At 42.5% G+C, this 19,108-nt stretch overlaps 1 protein-coding gene across 1 annotated transcript; it reads right to left on the bottom strand.

Moving 5' to 3' along the window:
- Nucleotides 1–8,071: 8,071 nt before the first annotated feature.
- LOC119741994 (tubulin epsilon and delta complex protein 1-like) lies at nucleotides 8,072–18,749 on the bottom strand. Its single transcript, XM_038217986.1, has 7 exons — nucleotides 18,706–18,749; nucleotides 14,440–14,599; nucleotides 13,056–13,544; nucleotides 11,800–11,898; nucleotides 10,665–10,751; nucleotides 9,689–9,880; nucleotides 8,072–8,769 (listed from the first exon to the last, which is right to left on the bottom strand). The coding sequence occupies exons 2-7, from the start codon at nucleotides 14,575–14,577 to the stop codon at nucleotides 8,431–8,433; spliced, it is 1,344 nt and encodes a 447-aa protein (XP_038073914.1). The 5' UTR covers nucleotides 14,578–14,599; nucleotides 18,706–18,749; the 3' UTR covers nucleotides 8,072–8,430.
- Between the last annotated feature and the right edge of the window lie 359 nt (nucleotides 18,750–19,108).

Here is a 19,108-nt window from a genome sequence, read left to right as displayed (position 1 = left end):
GCCCAAGCAAGCCTATTGCTACTTGCTCAACCGACAACCGACTCGATACTGCTGTGCCGCCCTTTCATAGCATCCGAACTCCTCCTGACACAGACATCACATCCCCGCAGGAATGACCGTACGTCCACCGACACACATGTCCAGAAGTACGTGGCTTTCACTTTAGCCAGAGTTTTACTGACCCCAAAGTGACCATCAAGTTGTCCACCGTGCAACTCCGACAAAATTCCCTTACGGAACTTTGATGGCACAACAACTAGCCAACGAACAGACTTTCCGTTATTGGAGTCCCACCTCCTATGCAGAACTCCTCCCCGGACCTCCAATTGGTCCCACTGTGACCACTAGGCCTTGCAGGCTGAAGACAAGTGGGAAACTGTCTTCCACTCAGGACGACCATTATCCTCCATCTTCAACCTTAGGCCAAAAAAAAGAATAGTTCTGCTTCCGGTTACCCGACCGACCCTATTTTTAGGCTGCGACCCTAAAAATTTTATCGGCTTTTCGAAAAAAAAAAAAAAAAAAATGATTGAATAAATAAAGATAAGAACCTTATGTCTTGTCTGTCTTCACAAAATACCTCTAAACAACCCTTTTGCATCAAAAAATGCTTGTATTTATTGTTTTCTTACTTACATTCACTATTTTTTCAAAAGAAACCTCCGTTATTTTTACAAATTCGCTGCGCGATTCAACTACTTCGCAATTCGATGTCTATAATCACGTGCGTATTAAGCGCAATGCGGCGACGACTGGTTCCCGCCGCGCCGCGCAGGGGCCAATTATGAAAATGCGGTAACTAGTCTGTGCACGGCTATGCGATCGTTAGCGCTAGCATGGCTATGCAGGCGCAGGCACGTGCTCCGTCAACTGGTCGGACTCGACATCGTAAAAATGCTGAGAAAGACATCGTAAAAATGCCAAGAAAACACCGATGGAGAAAGAACATTTTTGCAAGTTAAATCACAGATTTGATCTAGCTTGTCTGTGTACATGTATTTTCCGTGTTCAAGAGTTCATTTTGAGATCGCGCTACTCGTATTTGGAGTGATACAATGCAGCGTGTTTCCTGAAATGTTCGACCCGTTGGCCGCGGGCCACATATGTACATGTACAGTACATCACACACTTCGGAGTTTTGGCCAGCTCTCCTTCTTGACTAGCGTTGTGCCTATGGTGCGAACGACCTGAATTTCCCACAATTTTTTTTACATATTATCGAACGTAAATATATTGACAATAATTAAGGTAGGTTTAATTCACTTTTTTTGGCCATTTTGTGTATAGCTTTTGTAGTGCAATGGAAATAGTTCAGGCTAAAACTTCGCATATAATTGAATACCCCATTCAATCTGCATAAAAAAAATTGGCAAAAAAAACTTAAAATTCCGACCAACCGACCCTATTTTTGAAAGGCATGTAATCGGAAGCAGAACTATTCTTTTTTTTGGCCTTATGAGCCAACTCATAGTGCTATCTCTCAACTGTGCTTCTCGAGACAGGGTTGTTTGGGCGGCTACGCCCCTAACCAAAAACTCACCACCGCGAGGTTGCCTCTCTGGCACCTCACCAGTTGCCTCATCCTCACTGACTGCCTCATCACGGCCGCACTGTGTGCACTGCCGTCTCGATGACCAACCAGTATTACCATGCCTTCTTTGATGCTTGACCACATCCGTGTGACCACTGTCATGGTCAACCTTTGACGAAACGTCCTGGACGTCTACCAAAGTCTTCCGGACATCAACATGGTTCACACCCTCAACCTTAGATGTACCTCTCTCAACGAGATCTTGCAAATACTCAGCAACCCCTTCCTCGTATTTGCCACCACATTCAACTCATGAACTGAACTGGCCTCAACTTGGGTGATCACTCCCGCTGTTGTCCCCTCACAGGCAACACTCTTCACCCTTCCAGGGTTGAAGACCCGTAACGGAATGTCGGATTCAGTCACTACCAGAGATCTGGCCAACGCCAAATCTTCCTTGGTTAAATCGCCATCACCTTCCATCGGTTCAACCATGGCTGGCCCGACCAAGTCGGCACCCTTCCGAGTAATTATTCCCGGGACCTTCGGCCTCATGACCTGATAAAATGACCGTAGTTTTAGAAACTACAACGTGACCCTCAAAGGGCTCGCCTTGTGCACTTCATTCGCTCACCATTGAGCCTCCACTCCCATAAACGGAAGTCTAGGATTCCACCCGTGGGCACCAGAAAATCCATGCCCAGGATACCACAGTACTTCATTTCAGCGAAGACTGCTCTGACTTGGTGCGTGGTCCAACCAACTTGCACCTCTACCCAGGTTATGCCAAGAACAGCTAATTGACTACCATCAACCTGCTTAACTTGAACATCTTCCATCTCCAAGACAGGCCTTTTCTCTTTGGGAATTCGGTAGTACACCGTACTACTTATCAAAGTGTCGGTGGACCCCGTGTCAATCAAAAATTGACACTTGGTCGCTCTCTACATCCCATCCACAAGCATACCAGATTGAGGACCAATCTTTGGATCGGGCAGAGTTAAAACTCGATGCCCATCCCTTTTTTTGGACCTCTTTTCTCCACCACCATCGCTGTCACTAAGTCGTCCTTTGGACCCTCTGGACCCTGACCATTTAGCTTTCCTGCGCGTCCCATGCGGGGCTGACTGTTGTTTCAGAGTGCCATTCTCCCTCGGAGTTTTCTTACACTCCCGGGCGAAGAGCCCTTTCTCTCGACACTTGAAACACCTCAAGATACTAGGCTTGCGCGTTTTGGGAGACGACATGCCCTGACCCTGACCCTTAATTTGACTCGACAATGACTTTACCAGCATGGCCACGGACTTCAGACTTTTCTCTACAGTCACCAGCCTCTGCTCTACTCCAGAGTCAACAGCTCTCACCAAAATTGCAATTGGCGGGCTCTCGGGCCAGCAACCTTTGCTGCTCGACCGTATGACTCACATCCCCATGAACACATGACTCTCGTTTCAGTGGACACAGACCCACTGACGAGTTGTCCACTATAGCTGAACTGTTGCTTTCTGCCTCGACTGGTCGAGTTGCAAAATCTAACAGTTCACCATTTCCCGGTGAAGGGGTCACCATCCCCATATCACCAACGAACGGGTTGGCACTCGCCTTAACCCATTCCACGCCACTTCCATCAGAGATGAACGACATCAGATCCTCATTTGGACCGTCTGCCTCCCTGGCAATAGGCGTCGACTGCGCTCTGGGGAAAATCCCTGAGCTATGTCTTTTCCGAGATGTACTTTCCATAAAGCACACCTCTCTCCCCATATTAGGGGCTAACTCGGGCACCACACCTGCACCTGACACTCTCCCCGTTGCTCCAGAGACAAACCCAAAAGTCTCTTCAGACAACCTAAACTCAACATCAGAATCAACCCGATGGAGCACACGCCGGCCCTCGGCTGGCGCACCCGTGTTTCCTCCCATGCCTGCAACCTCAAGACAGCCTCCAACTTCATCGCAATGCGGTCTCTTTCCCACTGCAGAAATTGGACTTCCATTTGCAGCCTTTTCACCTCGGCCTCAGCACTTGAGGTGCCCACTGGAACATTCGAGCCCAATTCGCTCATACTTCAAAAGAACCACCGAACCAATGACAACAATCCACAACCAAAAGTTCAATCCAATTACTTAACAGCAAAGTCACCTTAATCAATTCCAATCCCACTTCTGACACCATTTGTGGCGGGACTGTTCCCGAACCAAGTTGATCCTCGGACCAGGGACTACACAAGCAGTCTAAAGGCTAAAGGATGCAGGCTTGTTTTGGGTGGAAATCTACCGCCCCAGGAATTGATTCTTAGACCTTCTGTTAATTAGGCAATTACACAAACACAAGGACAAGTGGCAACTGAATGGTCGGTAACTCAAGTTACCACGATGATTTATGGCAGACACAATGATTAAATGATTGTCTTGGGAACCTTTAGTACAACCTGTGGTTTCTGAACGAGCCCTATTAGCAATAAACAGCTAATATCGCACTGCTCACTCCAATAAGCACTGCACAAACTAATGCTGCATTCCAGAAATGCTTTTACAATGCACAACCAATGCTGCATTACAGGAACGCTATAGCAATGCACAACCAATGCTGCATTCCAGGAACGCTATAGCAATGCACAACCAATGCTGCAACACAGGAACGCTATAGCAATGCACAACCAATGCTGCATTACAGGAACGCTATAGGGTTAAGATTTGGAGCAATTTTGTAGCTTCAAATTAAAATAAAAATGAACACTGAGCTCCTGATCCTATATGTGATGCGATCAAGCTAAATGAGTCGTTAATCGACCCTGGTCTTTTTTTTTTTTTTGTACAGTTTTGAAAAGAGCACAATCTCAGCATTAGTGCTTTGAAAATTGCATGCTGATACCATCTTTAGTTCACAAATTATGGAAGTTGGAACACAAAGAGATCTGATGAAGTGATGTGATGAAGTGATGTGATGAAGTGGCCCTATTTTGGCCTGAATCTCCAAATGAAAGTTCCCGACAAACGTGAGCGCATCACATATTACCTTCAACACATGATGTAGAAATCATTAACAGCACTAAACCATAATGTTAATGGAGACCATTCATCATTAGCTTACCCTGCTAAACGAACAGAATGCACCAGTGGTAAAAAGTTGTTGCAAGTTGTTGCATTTAGCAGAGTCCTGATCTGATGCATTCCACCCCTGCATTCTGTTGCATTTGGCAGGGTAGGTACTTGGTACCAAGGCGGGCATGTATTAGTTCACTGCATTCTGTTGCATTTGGCAGGGTGCCTAGAGAATACCCCATGGGGGTAAGGATTATTAATACGTTTGATAACCATTCCTGTGATTGACTTACCTCTGGAAACACCTCTGCGCAATCGACTTTGATTATCTGATGATCTAGACCGGTACACCGCCTGCAAGATGCGAGAAAAAATTGACACAAATTTAATTTAGAAACAGCACCAAGTCACGTCACTATTTTAGAATGTTGATTCTGGTTTATGCAGCTTACGAGCAGCTTTAGGGTGTGAAAAGTTAAAAGAAATGTAACATTTGTGAATGGCCATGATTGAACTTCTTTTTCTTGCATTTTGATGTTTTTGTGTTTCTTTTGGGGTCTCCTTCGTGTATTTCTTTCTCAAAAGAAGCTGAGAAGTACAACCATATTATAGCCCTAACCCCCCCCCCCCCTGCCCTTTTGGCGATTCACCATCCCCAATCCTGCAAAATACCCCTATTGAAAGCATGTAAAGAATTTATACAGCAGTACAGCCTCAATCCTCTAAAATCATCCTTTATTTCTTTTTTTTTTTCTCTGCTGGAGAGGTGACCACTTTTACACACGTTGGAGCAGTGTGCACATGTATGAGATCCAGAAGCAATGCGGATGATATCTAGTATAATCTAGGCATACTTATGCATGGCTATTAATAGGGATGTAACACTCACACGTTTAAACATTTAAAACGATAAAAATTCTGAATCCGTTTACAAATTTTTCAAACCGTTTAAACGGAACCCGCATTATAAAATGTGACAAACGTTTACTCCATGTACCCTCGAATACATGTACATGTATTTAACAAAAACTAAAGGAAGCCTTTAAGTTCATTTTATTTAAAAAGCAAAAGGACAATCCGTTATGAAAAAACTTTTTTTGCAGATAGGGGTCGATGATGCCCTTAGTTTGTTGTGTACCTACATGTATCCATGTATACTAACAAGCTCAAGCGTAAACATATACTGGGGCAGGCAGCAGCCTTTGTGAAGTGGCTGAATGCAACATTCTATCCCCAATATTTTTTAAAGGGAATGTACATCATTGGCTTTTGCTGTAATTTTCAGAAATGAACTATTTGGGGGGTTAGTATAATAGATCAAATATTGTTACACTGACATGTTTGAAGTTTTGTGTTCGAAAATGCTGGAAAAACCAAGAAAAACCAAAATATTCAAGTAGTCTGGTTCCCTGACTCCACTAAAGATGAAATGGATCAAACATACCGGAAAATTGTAAGGTAAGGGAACCAGTCTAGCTGGCCTGCACCCGTTCATGAGCATGGAACCAATAGCTAGCAAAACAAAATTTATACTAAAAAAAAGAAGGTAAATTTGGTGCAGTAATTGACAAATAGTTAGGTTTTTCCAACGGTGGTCGGCCGACCAGCGTTGGAAATGTATCCAAATATACTATTTTCTTGAAAATGGCTTCACACCAGGTGCCATAATTTTACAGGATGCTTAAGCATGTCATTTACCAACATCCTAGTAAGGTATTTCGTAACAACTTGGTAGTTTCATTTTTCGATGTTTGCAAATGTTGTATTTTCCCTTTAAGTATGTCCTTATAATTACAAACGTGGAATATTTTGATCCCAAATTCGTTTTCCCCCTTCAAATAACCTTTTGCAATGAAAGACTATCACTGATGTTATATAATAATACCAAGGCAAATTGCCAATATGCATCCATAATGTACGTCAAGATACCTGTGAGGTGGACACATCGCGAAGTAACTGCCCGACGCCAACGTCATCTGGCCCGTCTGGGTTCTCGCAACGACACGGTAAAATTGCTCCCAAAACTATCACAATTAACAAAACCGACCAAACTCGAGTCCATCTCCTTGCAAACATAGTTGGAAACGACGAGGGATTACTATCGAGTCCGAAGCAAAATCCTTTGCGAGAAATCTCACAATATTTCAAAGAGAGGAACTGTCCACGCCATCTGAAATTTCCACGGTCGCAACTTTTTCACAAGCCTGCGCAAGTAGAACGGTATACTTGGGCCTGCCTTGTCGGCAGATTCTGCTTACGTTTTTACCCGATAAACGAACATGGGTGAGTGACGACAAATAAGCGAATTCCACTATAACAATAGCCAGGCATTCTTTGCATGTTCGGCATATCTTTTTTTCGTCATCCGCTGTTTTTCATTCGCGTCTGCGTATAAACGTGTCGATCTCCGAAATCCAAGGCATGGCTTCCGAGTTTTTTTGTTTTCCCGCGCACTAGTGAAGGCACTCTCCGACTGTCTGAAAAATAGGGCGGGTGAGGGCGCTATTTGCCGTCTTCAAATTCGATCAACTGTGAGTGGAATTCTAAAATCGATATCTTTCAACATTGGTGCAACCTTGTTTTTCCAACTGGGGATGCCAGACTAGACTTTGAAACATTAAAAAAGGGTCTGGTAAAAAGTGGCACACCCAAGGGCACAGACTTCTGGCACAAGCCCCTCCCCCACCCCATCCCCAAACATCAATTAAAAATAAATTGCTTAATCAACGTTCTAATTATCAATGTATTAAAAATATATACAGAAGCTATGTAATCCCCTCGTCAATTGTGGTCAAACCCATTACTGACCCTCCTGCTGTTTGAAATTTTTTTTTAAAAATCCATTGTCTTCCTCTGCCATGCCTTTTCCACACATTATTAGTCACCAACAGTCATATCATGTCTGGCAAGCACTATGACTAGTCAAATTCAGTCAACAGACAAAATTTCGCAAGAAGTTGGCACAGCTGGCTTATCAATCACCTACAGTCAAAGCATTGCTGTATCAAGATACATAAACAGTCACAGCCAGCCAATCCTGCTTAATGTAGGCTGGGAACTCTGAACTGTTGAAAACAGTCACTTGATTGATTTTGACTGAAAGGACAATTTTGCACAGAATGTATGTTTGCATAGAAGGCCCTAATATATATAGATGCACAAACCAAACCAATTGTTATGCAAACAATTTCACACAGATTGAAAAAAAACCCAGACTGCCAAGACTGATGCACAGCCAAATACATACCATTTTTGTCCAGTAGGGTTGGCAATGATACCCCGCCTGTCTCCTAGATGTTGTAGCTCATTTCTGGGAGTCAGGTGTTGCAATTCCTCAAATCCAATCAAAGACTGATGAAGAAAAATCCTAGCCTACATGTAAGTGTGTCGCTTTTGACAACCAACAACTTTTTCAAGCTCATTCCAAGCTCCGTTGATATACCATTGGGGTCAAGCATACAACAGCCCGATGAATTGCTAAAGCGACAATTTCAGTATTTGTCAGAAATTCAAGACATTTCCAGTTTTATTATTTGAGAAACAATAAACATGGCAAAAGACGGCTCACTGACTTTTTTGTTGTTGGTAGAACTCCACATCACCCATATCAGTGTCCTAAAAGTTAGTGGCACTGGCCTATATTGTTCCATGATATCATCTAGGCCTTTTACTCGAATCAGGTCTATACCCCAGATGAAGATAGGATTGATTGTTCCACTGGATAAATCCAGCATCCAGTACATGTGGCTAATTGAAAAATTAAGATACACTTTTCATATTATTGGATGTTTGGGACATGACGGTAAAACTGTTTTTCCGTGGGCTTTTCTACAGATCCTAGCAAGTAAACTTCATCATCTTGCAGCGCCCATTGGCGGTATGCAGATCGCATCTGGCAACATCAAAGCCAACTCGTCCATCCTCAAACGGTGACAACTTCTCAGTTCTGCTAAATCCTTTTCCAATTGCTCAACGAGCTCCGAGAGTCTCAAAATCTCGTTCTGAATGTAAACAGCATCCAGGGTTTTACTGAGGCAAGGCTGTCCACCGGATGTCCTGGGCTTCTTCTTGATAAGATGAAACCTTGCTGTCTGGTATGCGTCAAGTCTTGATGGACAAGGAGTCGGAGATGAGCAAACGGGAACAAGCTTGGCCTTGATATCCCCCTCAACTCTAAGCCGCTTTGAGTTTTCCTGGATAAAAAAAGAACAGAATAATTAGTTTTGCCTGCATGTGAGGAAGCATCTAATACAATATTAATCTTCTGGCAAATAATGCTGTATATCTGAATGCTCTTTCTCTGTTGTGCCAATTTTCAAGGCTTTCACAGCTTATAACATTGGCCAATTCCTGGTGTTGAAACTTTGAAACTTTAAAAACAAACTCCCTCCCTTTTTATTTTCTGTACTTCAATACCTGATACTAAGTCATAGGCACCGAAATGTTGACCAATTCTACAGCCTATGTTAGGAGAGCAAGGAAAATGTTGCTTATAATGTCCATGTAACACTAATTTCGCTATAAAAACTTTTCAGGAATGAGCAGAAAAACAAACAAGCACCAATAGACCCCTCTCATAAGACAGCCATCTTCGTAGGAAAATTACAACTGCGTATTCAACGCCATCAGGTTTGTGTGCGCGCAGTGTGCAAAATGTTCTAGACACGCGTTCATGTTGCTCAAATTTTTTTTGAAATATGGCGCAGCTGATGAGCATCACTAAAATTTGATGCCCAAAATGCACGAGACAATCTGTAGGAGGTGACGTCATTTGAGAGAAACCTATACTGCAGGACTATTCTTTGGCCTTTAAGGTGCATGCTTCTACCATTTGAAACCATATTTTTAACACTCCATGAATGTAAGTGATCTAGGTAAATAGTGATATATTGTCAAAGTACATGCAATCCTGTCACATATGTCAGAACCAAATTGGGCACTTACAGGGCTGTGCGCAAATAACAATTCTGGTCCAGGTTTTAAAGTCAGAATCCAACATTAACCCCTGTATACAACTATACCTTTTGTCTAGTTTTCCTGGCTAATGCATTATAAAATCCAGTCCCTTTTATTTCATGAAAATATTTCTGAAATATCACTGCTAGTCCTCACCACTTTATCAAAGTCATAATCTCGCAAAGCATCTCCCACGAGCTGCTCAAGTTGCTGGGTGTGCCCCTCTAACTCCCTGACGAGATCTGCCGGATCTCCCACTGATCCATGTGCTGGATTAGGGATGTGCAATTCAACTGTCATTTCTGCCTCCTCTGAGGAGTCTTGAAGCTTTGCATCCAAGACACTTTCCTGCAAGAAATAACACATCACTGGATTATTGATAACACTTAAACCTTACCTCCGTAAGATACCTTTTTTTTAACTAACCTTCCTAATATATTTCACTTTGGGGAAACAAATGGTATGTTATTTCAAGTGGTATCAAACCCACATAAAGTAAAAAATTGATGGGATCCAACTCCGTCAATCTTGCAAATTCCTCCAAAACTTCCTGATGGATTTTAAAAGATCTGACCAGGTTTGGGTTAAGGAACCAATCAGCACCTTTGATTTGGAAATGGCAACATAGAGCTATATTAAATTACTAGAGCGCTGACCCATGTACAAAGTGATGCCTGCTGGGCGCATCCATGTTTGTACACAAACCTATGGAGAACTCGAAATTTTGTACGTTTTTTTTTACGGCTATTTGCATCTGCGTTTGCTTTATACCAGTGCATTATCGAAACCAGTACGCCCAAAACGGAAACGCACGATCAGCAAATGAGCGTGTCATTTTGCTCTATGCAAACAGCGCAAAGCGTGCGCGTATCCGCTGCAGATAGATGATTAACCGTGAGTTTTTTTTAAACCGTCATGACGCGCTTTAGTTGTTTGCGTACATTCTACTAGCACGTTGCATTTAGAGTACACTTTCAAAATTCAATCCATCTAATTTCATTGTGTTCAACAAACACGCACATGAATTCACAATGTCTGCGCCCAGGACGGCTTCAAAGCGTCTCCGCGTGCAAGAATGAGGAGTTAGCACTCTAGTAGTTTAATATAGCTCTATGGATGGCAAGCAACTCACCATCCACTGCCAAAATGTAGCTTGCTGTTCTTGCCACTTCAGACAGATATGAAGTCTGTTTTGCTTGGCTTCCAAGATCTGCTGGTACTGGAAAAGGTCAAACAAATACTAATTAACTAACCCAAAATTTAATTCACATTCATAAATACTTGAGACGGTTTACTCATTCCTATTGGTTGAGAGCCCATCACGTTGGTGGTTTTAAACGGATGATAAAACACCAACCAGTTTTAAACAATTTGTTCCCGGTGTCACATGAATTTGGACTCCTACAAAATCTGGTGCTTTTACCCTTTTATTGGTTGAACGTTCACAATCTTCACTTGAGTCACCAATGAGTCCGTATTTCATAGACCCCTAAATTTACACTACACCGGCATCACTACATTGTGCGACACATTGCACAGTACACGCCATACGTGAGCCAATCTCCATTATACATGTAAGGAGATTTGTAGTACTGCTCACAAGAAGCACATATATGATAAACATTGCAAGAGGGGTGTTTTTTCCCATTAGGCAAGCTGATAACAGAGTCGAAATCCACAAGAAACCATTCCTCCAATATTCTAGTCTCTAATTCACGCTGCTTATTTTTACCTGTTCTTACGGGCGAAAAAGTTTACACAGACAAATTTCCTTTATTCCTTTATTACCCTAATATACCGTTCTTGTAAGACATTGATGTGAAATGGACATTAAAAGAAAATGCACTTGCACAGGAAAAAACAAATTCGGGATAAACGTGACAGATAAATGCACACAAGGCTATGAGGTACGTGGTAACCAAATCTGCATTGTGTTATTTTTTGTGCAAACGAAAAGCGATGAAACTTTCGCACAAAAGATTGAACAGACCAGACACCAAGAAACACGTCGCTGTCCAAATGTCTTTTGAAAAATGTTACTTCAGAACACGACGATCTTTTCAATTTTGCTAGTACCCCGTTATGCTTTTGCATGCATACTATCAAATGTTTATCCCGAAAGAAAAATCGTCAAATCTACATGTGTTCATGCGCAGTTGGAATACAGAACTGTCTTATTATAAACACATTATATTACTACATTTTGCATTAAAAATGCTAACATGCATGCTGACCTACGATAGAGAGATCAGAACACCGCCACCAACCTTCTTTGAATGTTCGGCATGCCTGAGGATGAAGACTTCTAGCGGAGAGAGATGTGAAGAGTCCGTGGTCGTGGTCACCCCCTCAGTAGCAACATGAATCTGGTGAGAAATATTGTGCATTAGGACTATTTGTTAGATTTTAAATGTAAGAATTTGTTTCCTAAATGTGATAAACACCTTTTAGAATCCCGCCCTCTCCTGGTTCCCTATTTAAAGTCAGTTTTGACGGATGTTATCCGGGGTGAGTAAAAAAAAACGAAACCCAAATGTCGGGACCATTGTTGTGCATGTAGTACTTTCAAAATCTAGGACATGAAAGCCCAATTCATAAGCTTTCTTTTAGTACAAGAATCATTCAAATCACTCATGTACTTTTTAAGTTACAGAGTTTTAAACACAACCCCCGTTTTAAGGTTCTGTCCACGGATCACAAAAATTTCAGTGTTCTTTCAGCAAAATGAAAACAAATCACATAAGGATGTGTGTGAATTGTTTTCGTTTTGCTGAAAGAACGCACACCTTTTTTGTGATCCGTGGACAGAACTTTAAAACAGTGGTTGTGTTTAAAATTCTGTAACTTGAAAATTACGTGGGTGATATAAATGATTCTTGTACTAAAAGAAAGCTTATGAATTGGGCTTTCATATCCTAGATTTTGAAAGTGCTACATTCAGAGCTTCACTTAAACAACGGTCCCGACATTTGGGTTTTGATTTTTTTTACTCACCCTGTATAATCTAACTATAATTCCAGGAAACTCTGTGTGTCTGTCTGTACTTAGATTATATCCAGAACCGGACACTGTTTGAAGTTGAAAATCAGCAGGTGTATTGCTCAGGACCCCAGAATGTCAAACCAATTCCATTGTCAACAACAGGTAAATAAACAATGGCACACTTTTCTTCCTTATGTTTTATTGCCATAATTCGAGGAATCTCTGTGTGTCTGTCCACATGTACAAAATGTGCATTCAACCTGTGAGTGTACGTTCAACCTGCGAAAACAACACCATTGAATCGTGTGCGTTGTTTGCATGAGCAGTTCTCAAAAACGCTGCAAGCAACCAATACCAGAGGCCAAGCAATTTGGCCCTTCCGAACAGGCACATTTTCAACGGGCACTGCACTAGTTAAATACAATTTAAGAATACATTATAGCGAAAAAAAAACACGTTTTAAATCTGAATTCGTTTTCAGGTAGGAAGGGCGAGGTTTGGAGTTGGGGTGCTGTGTTAAACCAAAAGACATCACACAAACCTGATGTGTAAGATTGCACAGTTCTCGTTGTTGAAGATGCAGTCTCCTTAATTTCATCCTGCATTGGCCGACAAGCCAAACCAGGTGCTTTCCACCGTGACTCGTTTGTCGTTCCTCATCCACGATCGTATCCTTCATTTTCTTCATCTCCTCTCTCTGCCTCCTCGACCGCAGGACCTCTTCCAGATGCAAGTGCCTCGTGTCCACCATGTTTGCTCTGTCTTGCGTCACCAGGTCTGTCACTATGTTCGTCCTGGCTAAGAGCCAGCCACAGGCTAAGAGCAGTTCACGGCTGCCGTGGCTCATGTCCTCGGGGAGGTGGTAAAATTGGCGACAGCGATAGCCCTCGGACCACATGGCAAGCTTTGTTGAGGAAACAATGTTACTCTGTGTTGCCTGATGTGACGCACTGGCATCTGGCTCAGGCCACACTCCCTTGCCTTTGGAGTAATTTGTCAGAGAGGATAAGAGTGACCATAACGGAGCCACCTGAGAAAAACAAAAGTCAATAGCGGAGTTGTAATGAAACACTGAATTTTGAGTCGCTGTAGTTGTGCGGTAACGTGAAGTACGCAAACATCAATAACAATGTACCGCATTTCACCAGAAATATATATTTTCACACAGTTTTGGGACTCGAGTGTTATTAGCATCCAATTCGGAAAGATTTCCATATACGAAGTTCACTCAACACCCTGTGTACAAACCCTATGAGATTGGACTGAAAAATTCTAAGTGTTTTCTAAGAAAATGCTTGTATTTTCTCACTGCTCAAATTGACTTGATGACATGAAATTGCTATCTGGGGGCTTGTTACTGTTAGTCAATACAGAGGAAAATTCTAAGTGAACTTCGTATATGGAAATCTTTCCTCCAATTCGAGTCGAATGGAGTCTTCTGATGAGGAACTCGAGTCGAGTCAAGTCCTTTGCTCGCAGTGTCTTGAGTCGAGTCGAGTCAGTTACCTGTTGGGACATGAGTCGAGTCGAGTCGCCAAAAATTGTGACTCGAGTCGGACTCGAGTCGAGTCACCGACTCGAGTCATTACAAATGTGGTCAATAAGCCTATAGATATATATGTAAGTAATTTTCACATCACACAGTTCTGGCCCAACATTTTGTTGGACTTACTTTATTTATTTGAATGGGACGTCAGACTAATGGGACGTTAGACCAACGGGACATATAGACCATTGGGACGTGTAGACCAATGGGAGGTCGGACCAATGGGATGTCGGACTACAGAGGCGTCTCCAAAAGTCCCTCCCAGTGAAGAGAATATCTTTTGCCTCTGTGACATACCCTTTCACCCAAAACAAACGGGTGTTGCTTTTCGAATTTGCAGTCTGGTTTTCAGAAATCAAGGATAACAACTTGCCCTTACCGCCTCGGGCTTGTTGAATTTAGCCTGCCTGAAGACTTCTGGGTTAAGCCCACTGATGCCACAGAGGTTCATGAGCTGGCACAGCGAGTTGATGGCCTCCTTGGGCCGACCCACGGATGACCTTGATGAGGATGTCATGCCTTGATGAAGCGCGTCTGACCTATTCAAATGATAGAATGACAAAAGGACAATGACATCATATTTCACGAGAAACGATCCATTTAGGTATGAAATAAAGTTTTCACACATCTCAATAGACTTTAATACACATACCACCAAAGTGACAAAGTGACAACATTGTCATGATGCTTTCCCTTGACTTTGCACTGAAGTCTGGATGTGTTTTGCCCATTTTGGTTGACTTTTGTTGTCTCGAGATTCTACATACCAGTGTGGATCCAGCACTTATGGAAACAGGGGCTCCCAAAATGGAGATGAAACCTGAACATACAAAAGCAGGGCATGGTGCATATTTGCCCCTGTGGGGTGAAAATGTCTACAGGTCTAAAAGGCAAGACATACCTGGTTTAAAAATAAATCTAAATCTACAGTCCATCATTTGCAGATCCAAAATGTATCTGACGTAATTATTGTAGACAAACCTACTTGGTTGAAAGATAGTAAAGAAACTAAATTCCCTGTGAAATTACTCTTTCTGGCATGCTGTCATTTTGAAGTTAAATCAACGAAAGAAGGCCTTTCGAACGATGCGTCTAAAGATGCATCATTGGAAATTTCCAATATTAGTTCGTTTTTTTTTTATTTGGCAAAGCACGCGCAAGCATTGAAATGGCACACACGCGCGTGCACGGTTGCTATAATTTGTCGGATCAGTGCACGACATCGCATAGCTGCATTTGATTGACTACATTTTCGTGTACATTTTTCTAGTGTGGCCTTTATTTACGGCGGTAGTCCAGTAAATCGGCCATATTTATGGGGCTAGCTGGGGCCTACATGTAAAGTTATACGCCTAGGCATATACAATATAGACATGATCCCACGGGCGACGGACATGATAACGGAGTACTCCTAGAGGAAAGATTTCCATATACGAAGTTCACTAATTTATCATAGATGAAATCATCGCTCGATCACATGTGTGCATACTCCTAGAACTATGAGGCTCCACATAGTGGAGCCTCATAGATGAAGAAGCCCGCAAAATTGCCTGCAGCACAAAACACTAATAAAGTACAAAAACGTCCATCAAAATGGAGACATTTCACACAGAACCGCTGCACAGTTTGCCCCTATACTCCGTACTTTATCTCTTGACATACTCACGTATCATGCGCAGAACTAACATAGGTGGATTCTGTCGGTTTTTAGGCCAAAATGATGAAAAATATGCCTTTTCCGCACTGAGCCAACCTGACACTTGAAACGTGCACGCATATGATCCAGCGATGATTTTCGGTTCGCTCGGAGCGCGCCGCGGGGGGTACGGTACAGGCGAAATGATAGTATGTGCATGTTGTGCCCAATCTTGAAAATCACGCATTCTCGAAAATGGGCATGCACATTCTCGAGAATGGGCGCGCATTCTAAGAATGAGCGCCCATTCTTAAGAACGAGCACGCGTTCTTAAGAATGAGCGCTCATTCTTAAGATTGGTTGGGAATATCACGTGCACAATTTATGAATTTTGCCCAATCTTAACAAACATTGCACGACATAATTATGTTAAATGAATTGTATAGCGGTTAAAAGGGAAACAATTCATATAAAGAGGAAAGAAAATGTGCTATGCTTCTGTACTCGTATAATTACGATAATTTGAATCAAATTAAACCTGTTATTATTGCTTTTTTCTGCCCACTATGGGAAGTTTTGTAATAACGGAGGACTGGGAACTAGTCTGGGAAGTGCTTTGTTTAGGCTAGACAAGTTACAAGTCCCTGCATGTATCATATGCGTGCCACAAAAAAAAAAACGATGTCCAGAAGCTGCCAAAATTGCTCTTTTGACTAGATAGAATCCAGCTCTGCGACGTTATGGTGGGATGTGAACAATAAATTGGTGGCAATTTAAATGGGAAATAGCATTAGCACTATGGGATGTCGCAGTATTCATTCTCATTCTTCACATTCTTCATTCTTACGTCCCCCCCCCGCTTTTATTATCCCAAAAATCAGAATTCTTTGCACTAGTATTATTATGTCTCTTATATTTTCCCGGTCCCCCCCCCATATTAATACGCCTTTACTTATCATATCCACTCTACTTTTCAGAGCCTTGCGTTGCAACAGTATAATTATTGAGAATCAGTGAACGAGGATTCAGCTAGACTTGCCAAGCGCAGCCGGTGCTCGGCATCGACAAGACCGTTATCTTGTCGCGCATTCTCGAGAATGTGCGCTCAATCTGGAAGAGTTATTTTTTGCCAAGATTGAGCAAGGATCCAGTTGCACATTCTCAAGAATGTGCATGCCCATTCTCGAGAATGCGTGATTTTCAAGAATGGGCACAACATGCATGCGTACAAGTGCATGTACCGTACCCCCCACGGCGCACTCCGAGCGAACCGAAAATCATCGCTGGATCATATGCGTGCACGTTTCAAGTGTCAGGTTGGCTCAGTGCGGAAAAGGCATATTTTTCATCAATTTGGCCTAAAAACCGACAGAATCCACCTATGTTAGTTCTGCGCATGATACGTGAGTATGTCAAGAGATAAAGTACGGAGTATAGGGGCAAACTGTGCAGCGGTTCTGTGTGAAATGTCTCCATTTTGATGGACGTTTTTGTACTTTATTAGTGTTTTGTGCTGCAGGCAATTTTGCGGGCTTCTTCATCTATGAGGCTCTGTTGTGCCCATTCTTGAAAATCACGCATTCTCGAGAATGGGTATGCACATTTTTGAGAATGTGCAACTGGATCCTTGCTCAATCTTGGCAAAAAATTACTCTTCCAGATTGAGCGCACATTATTGAGAATGCGCAACAAGATAACGGTCTTGTCGATGCTGAGCACCGGCTGCGCTTGGCAAGTCTAGCTTTCACTGATTCTTATTAATTATACTGTTGCAACGCAAGGCGCTGCAAAGTAGAGTGGATATGAAAAGTATACGCGTATTGGGGGAGGGGACCGGGGGAAAAAATAAGAATAAATAAGAAAGAATTCAGATTTTTGGGATAATAAAAGAGGGGGGGGGACGTAAGAATGAAGAATGTGAAGAATGAGAATGAATACTGCGACATCCCATAGTGCTAATGCTATTTCCCATTTAAATTGCCACCACATTTTATGTTCACACCCCACCATAACGTCGCAGAGCTGGATTCTATCTAGTTAAAAGAGCAATTTTGGCAGCTTCTGGACATCGTTTTTTTTTCGTGGCACGCATATGATACATACAGGGACTTGTACTTGTCTAGCCTAAACAAAGCACTTCCCAGACTAGTTCCCAGTCCTCCGTTATTACAAAACTTCCCATAAGTAGGCAGGAAAAAGCAATAATAACAGGTTTAATATGATTCAAATTATCGTAGTTATACGAGTACAGAAGCATAGAACATTTTCTTTCCTCTTTATATGAATTGTTTCCCTTTTAACCGCTATACAGTTCATTTAACATAATTATGTCGTGCAATGTTTGTTAAGATTGGGCAAAATTCATAAATTGTGCACGTGATATTCCCACCCAATCTTAAGAATGAGTGCTCATTCTTAAGAACGCGTGCTCGTTCTTAAGAATGGGCGCTCATTCTTAAGAATGCGCGCCCATTCTCGAGAATGCGTGATTTTCAAGAATGGGCACAACAGCTCCACTACGTGCAGAAAGGGCATATTTTTCATCATTTTAGCAAAAAAAAAACGACAAAATCCAGCGATGTTTGTTCTGCGCATATTACGTGAGTATGTCATGAGGTGTAGTGCGGAGTTTGGGGGCAAACTGTGCAGCGGTTCTGTGGGAAATGCCTGCATTTTGATGGACGTTTTTGTACTTAATTAGTGTTTTGTGCTACAAACAATTTTGTGGGATTCTTCATCTATGAGGCTCGGAGTAATGACGGAGGACTTCAACTGAACCATAGAGCAAGTCCTTGCTCTATGACTGAACTTAGCATTTTTGTGCAGTTCCCCAGGATCCTGTTTGGAAAGAATGTTGCAACCTGATGCTGCTTTTTTCTTCATTTATCACCCCAATGAAGGCCAGTCATTGCAAAAATGATGGGTACAACTATAGAATGCAGGGCCACTTTACTCTACATCCGCGCCTCCGTACGGCTGCGTGGAGGCGTGGAACCGCAGTCGACCTACCTCTGAAAATCGATCGTGGAGTCGTGGAGCCGCAGAGAATTGCGCCCTCTATCGGTGCGCGTCTCTGCGACTCCGCTCTGTGGATCACTTTTTTTTTATCGCGAGCCTGGGCACTAGCTGTTGCTTTTGATGGCCAGTTCAGTGACCGCCTCATTTGCATGAATTAAATAGGACTATATCTTTGTTTAGGGGCCAGTTTTCCATCTTGAGAGGGGACACAATTTTAATGTTGCAAGCTGGGCACTAATTATGCTCTCGAGCGGCGGTTTACATCTCCAGAAGTTATAGATCGTGAAAGGGGCACTATTGTGGATGGCCCGAATTTTCCATCTCAAGAGGGGCACAATTTCAATATTGCGAAAAGGGGTGCTTGTGATTTCGAGGGGTAGATTTCCATCTCGGG

The sequence above is a fragment of the Patiria miniata genome, unplaced genomic scaffold (genome assembly GCF_015706575.1).
Source record: "Patiria miniata isolate m_02_andy unplaced genomic scaffold, ASM1570657v1 HiC_scaffold_5, whole genome shotgun sequence".
Taxonomy (NCBI): Eukaryota; Metazoa; Echinodermata; class Asteroidea; order Valvatida; family Asterinidae; genus Patiria; species Patiria miniata.
This window is presented reverse-complemented; position numbering and strand designations above follow the sequence as displayed.

Coding starts and splice junctions, on each gene's coding strand:
- LOC119741994 (XM_038217986.1), bottom strand. CDS start 14,577: ATGACATCCTCATCAAGGTCATCCGTGGGTCGGCCCAAGGAGGCCATC. Junction 9,881..10,664: donor CTACATTTTGGCAGTGGATG/GTGAGTTGCTTG, acceptor TATTTCTTGCAG/GAAAGTGTCTTGGATGCAAA. Junction 8,770..9,688: donor ATTATGACTTTGATAAAGTG/GTGAGGACTAGC, acceptor TTTTTTATCCAG/GAAAACTCAAAGCGGCTTAG.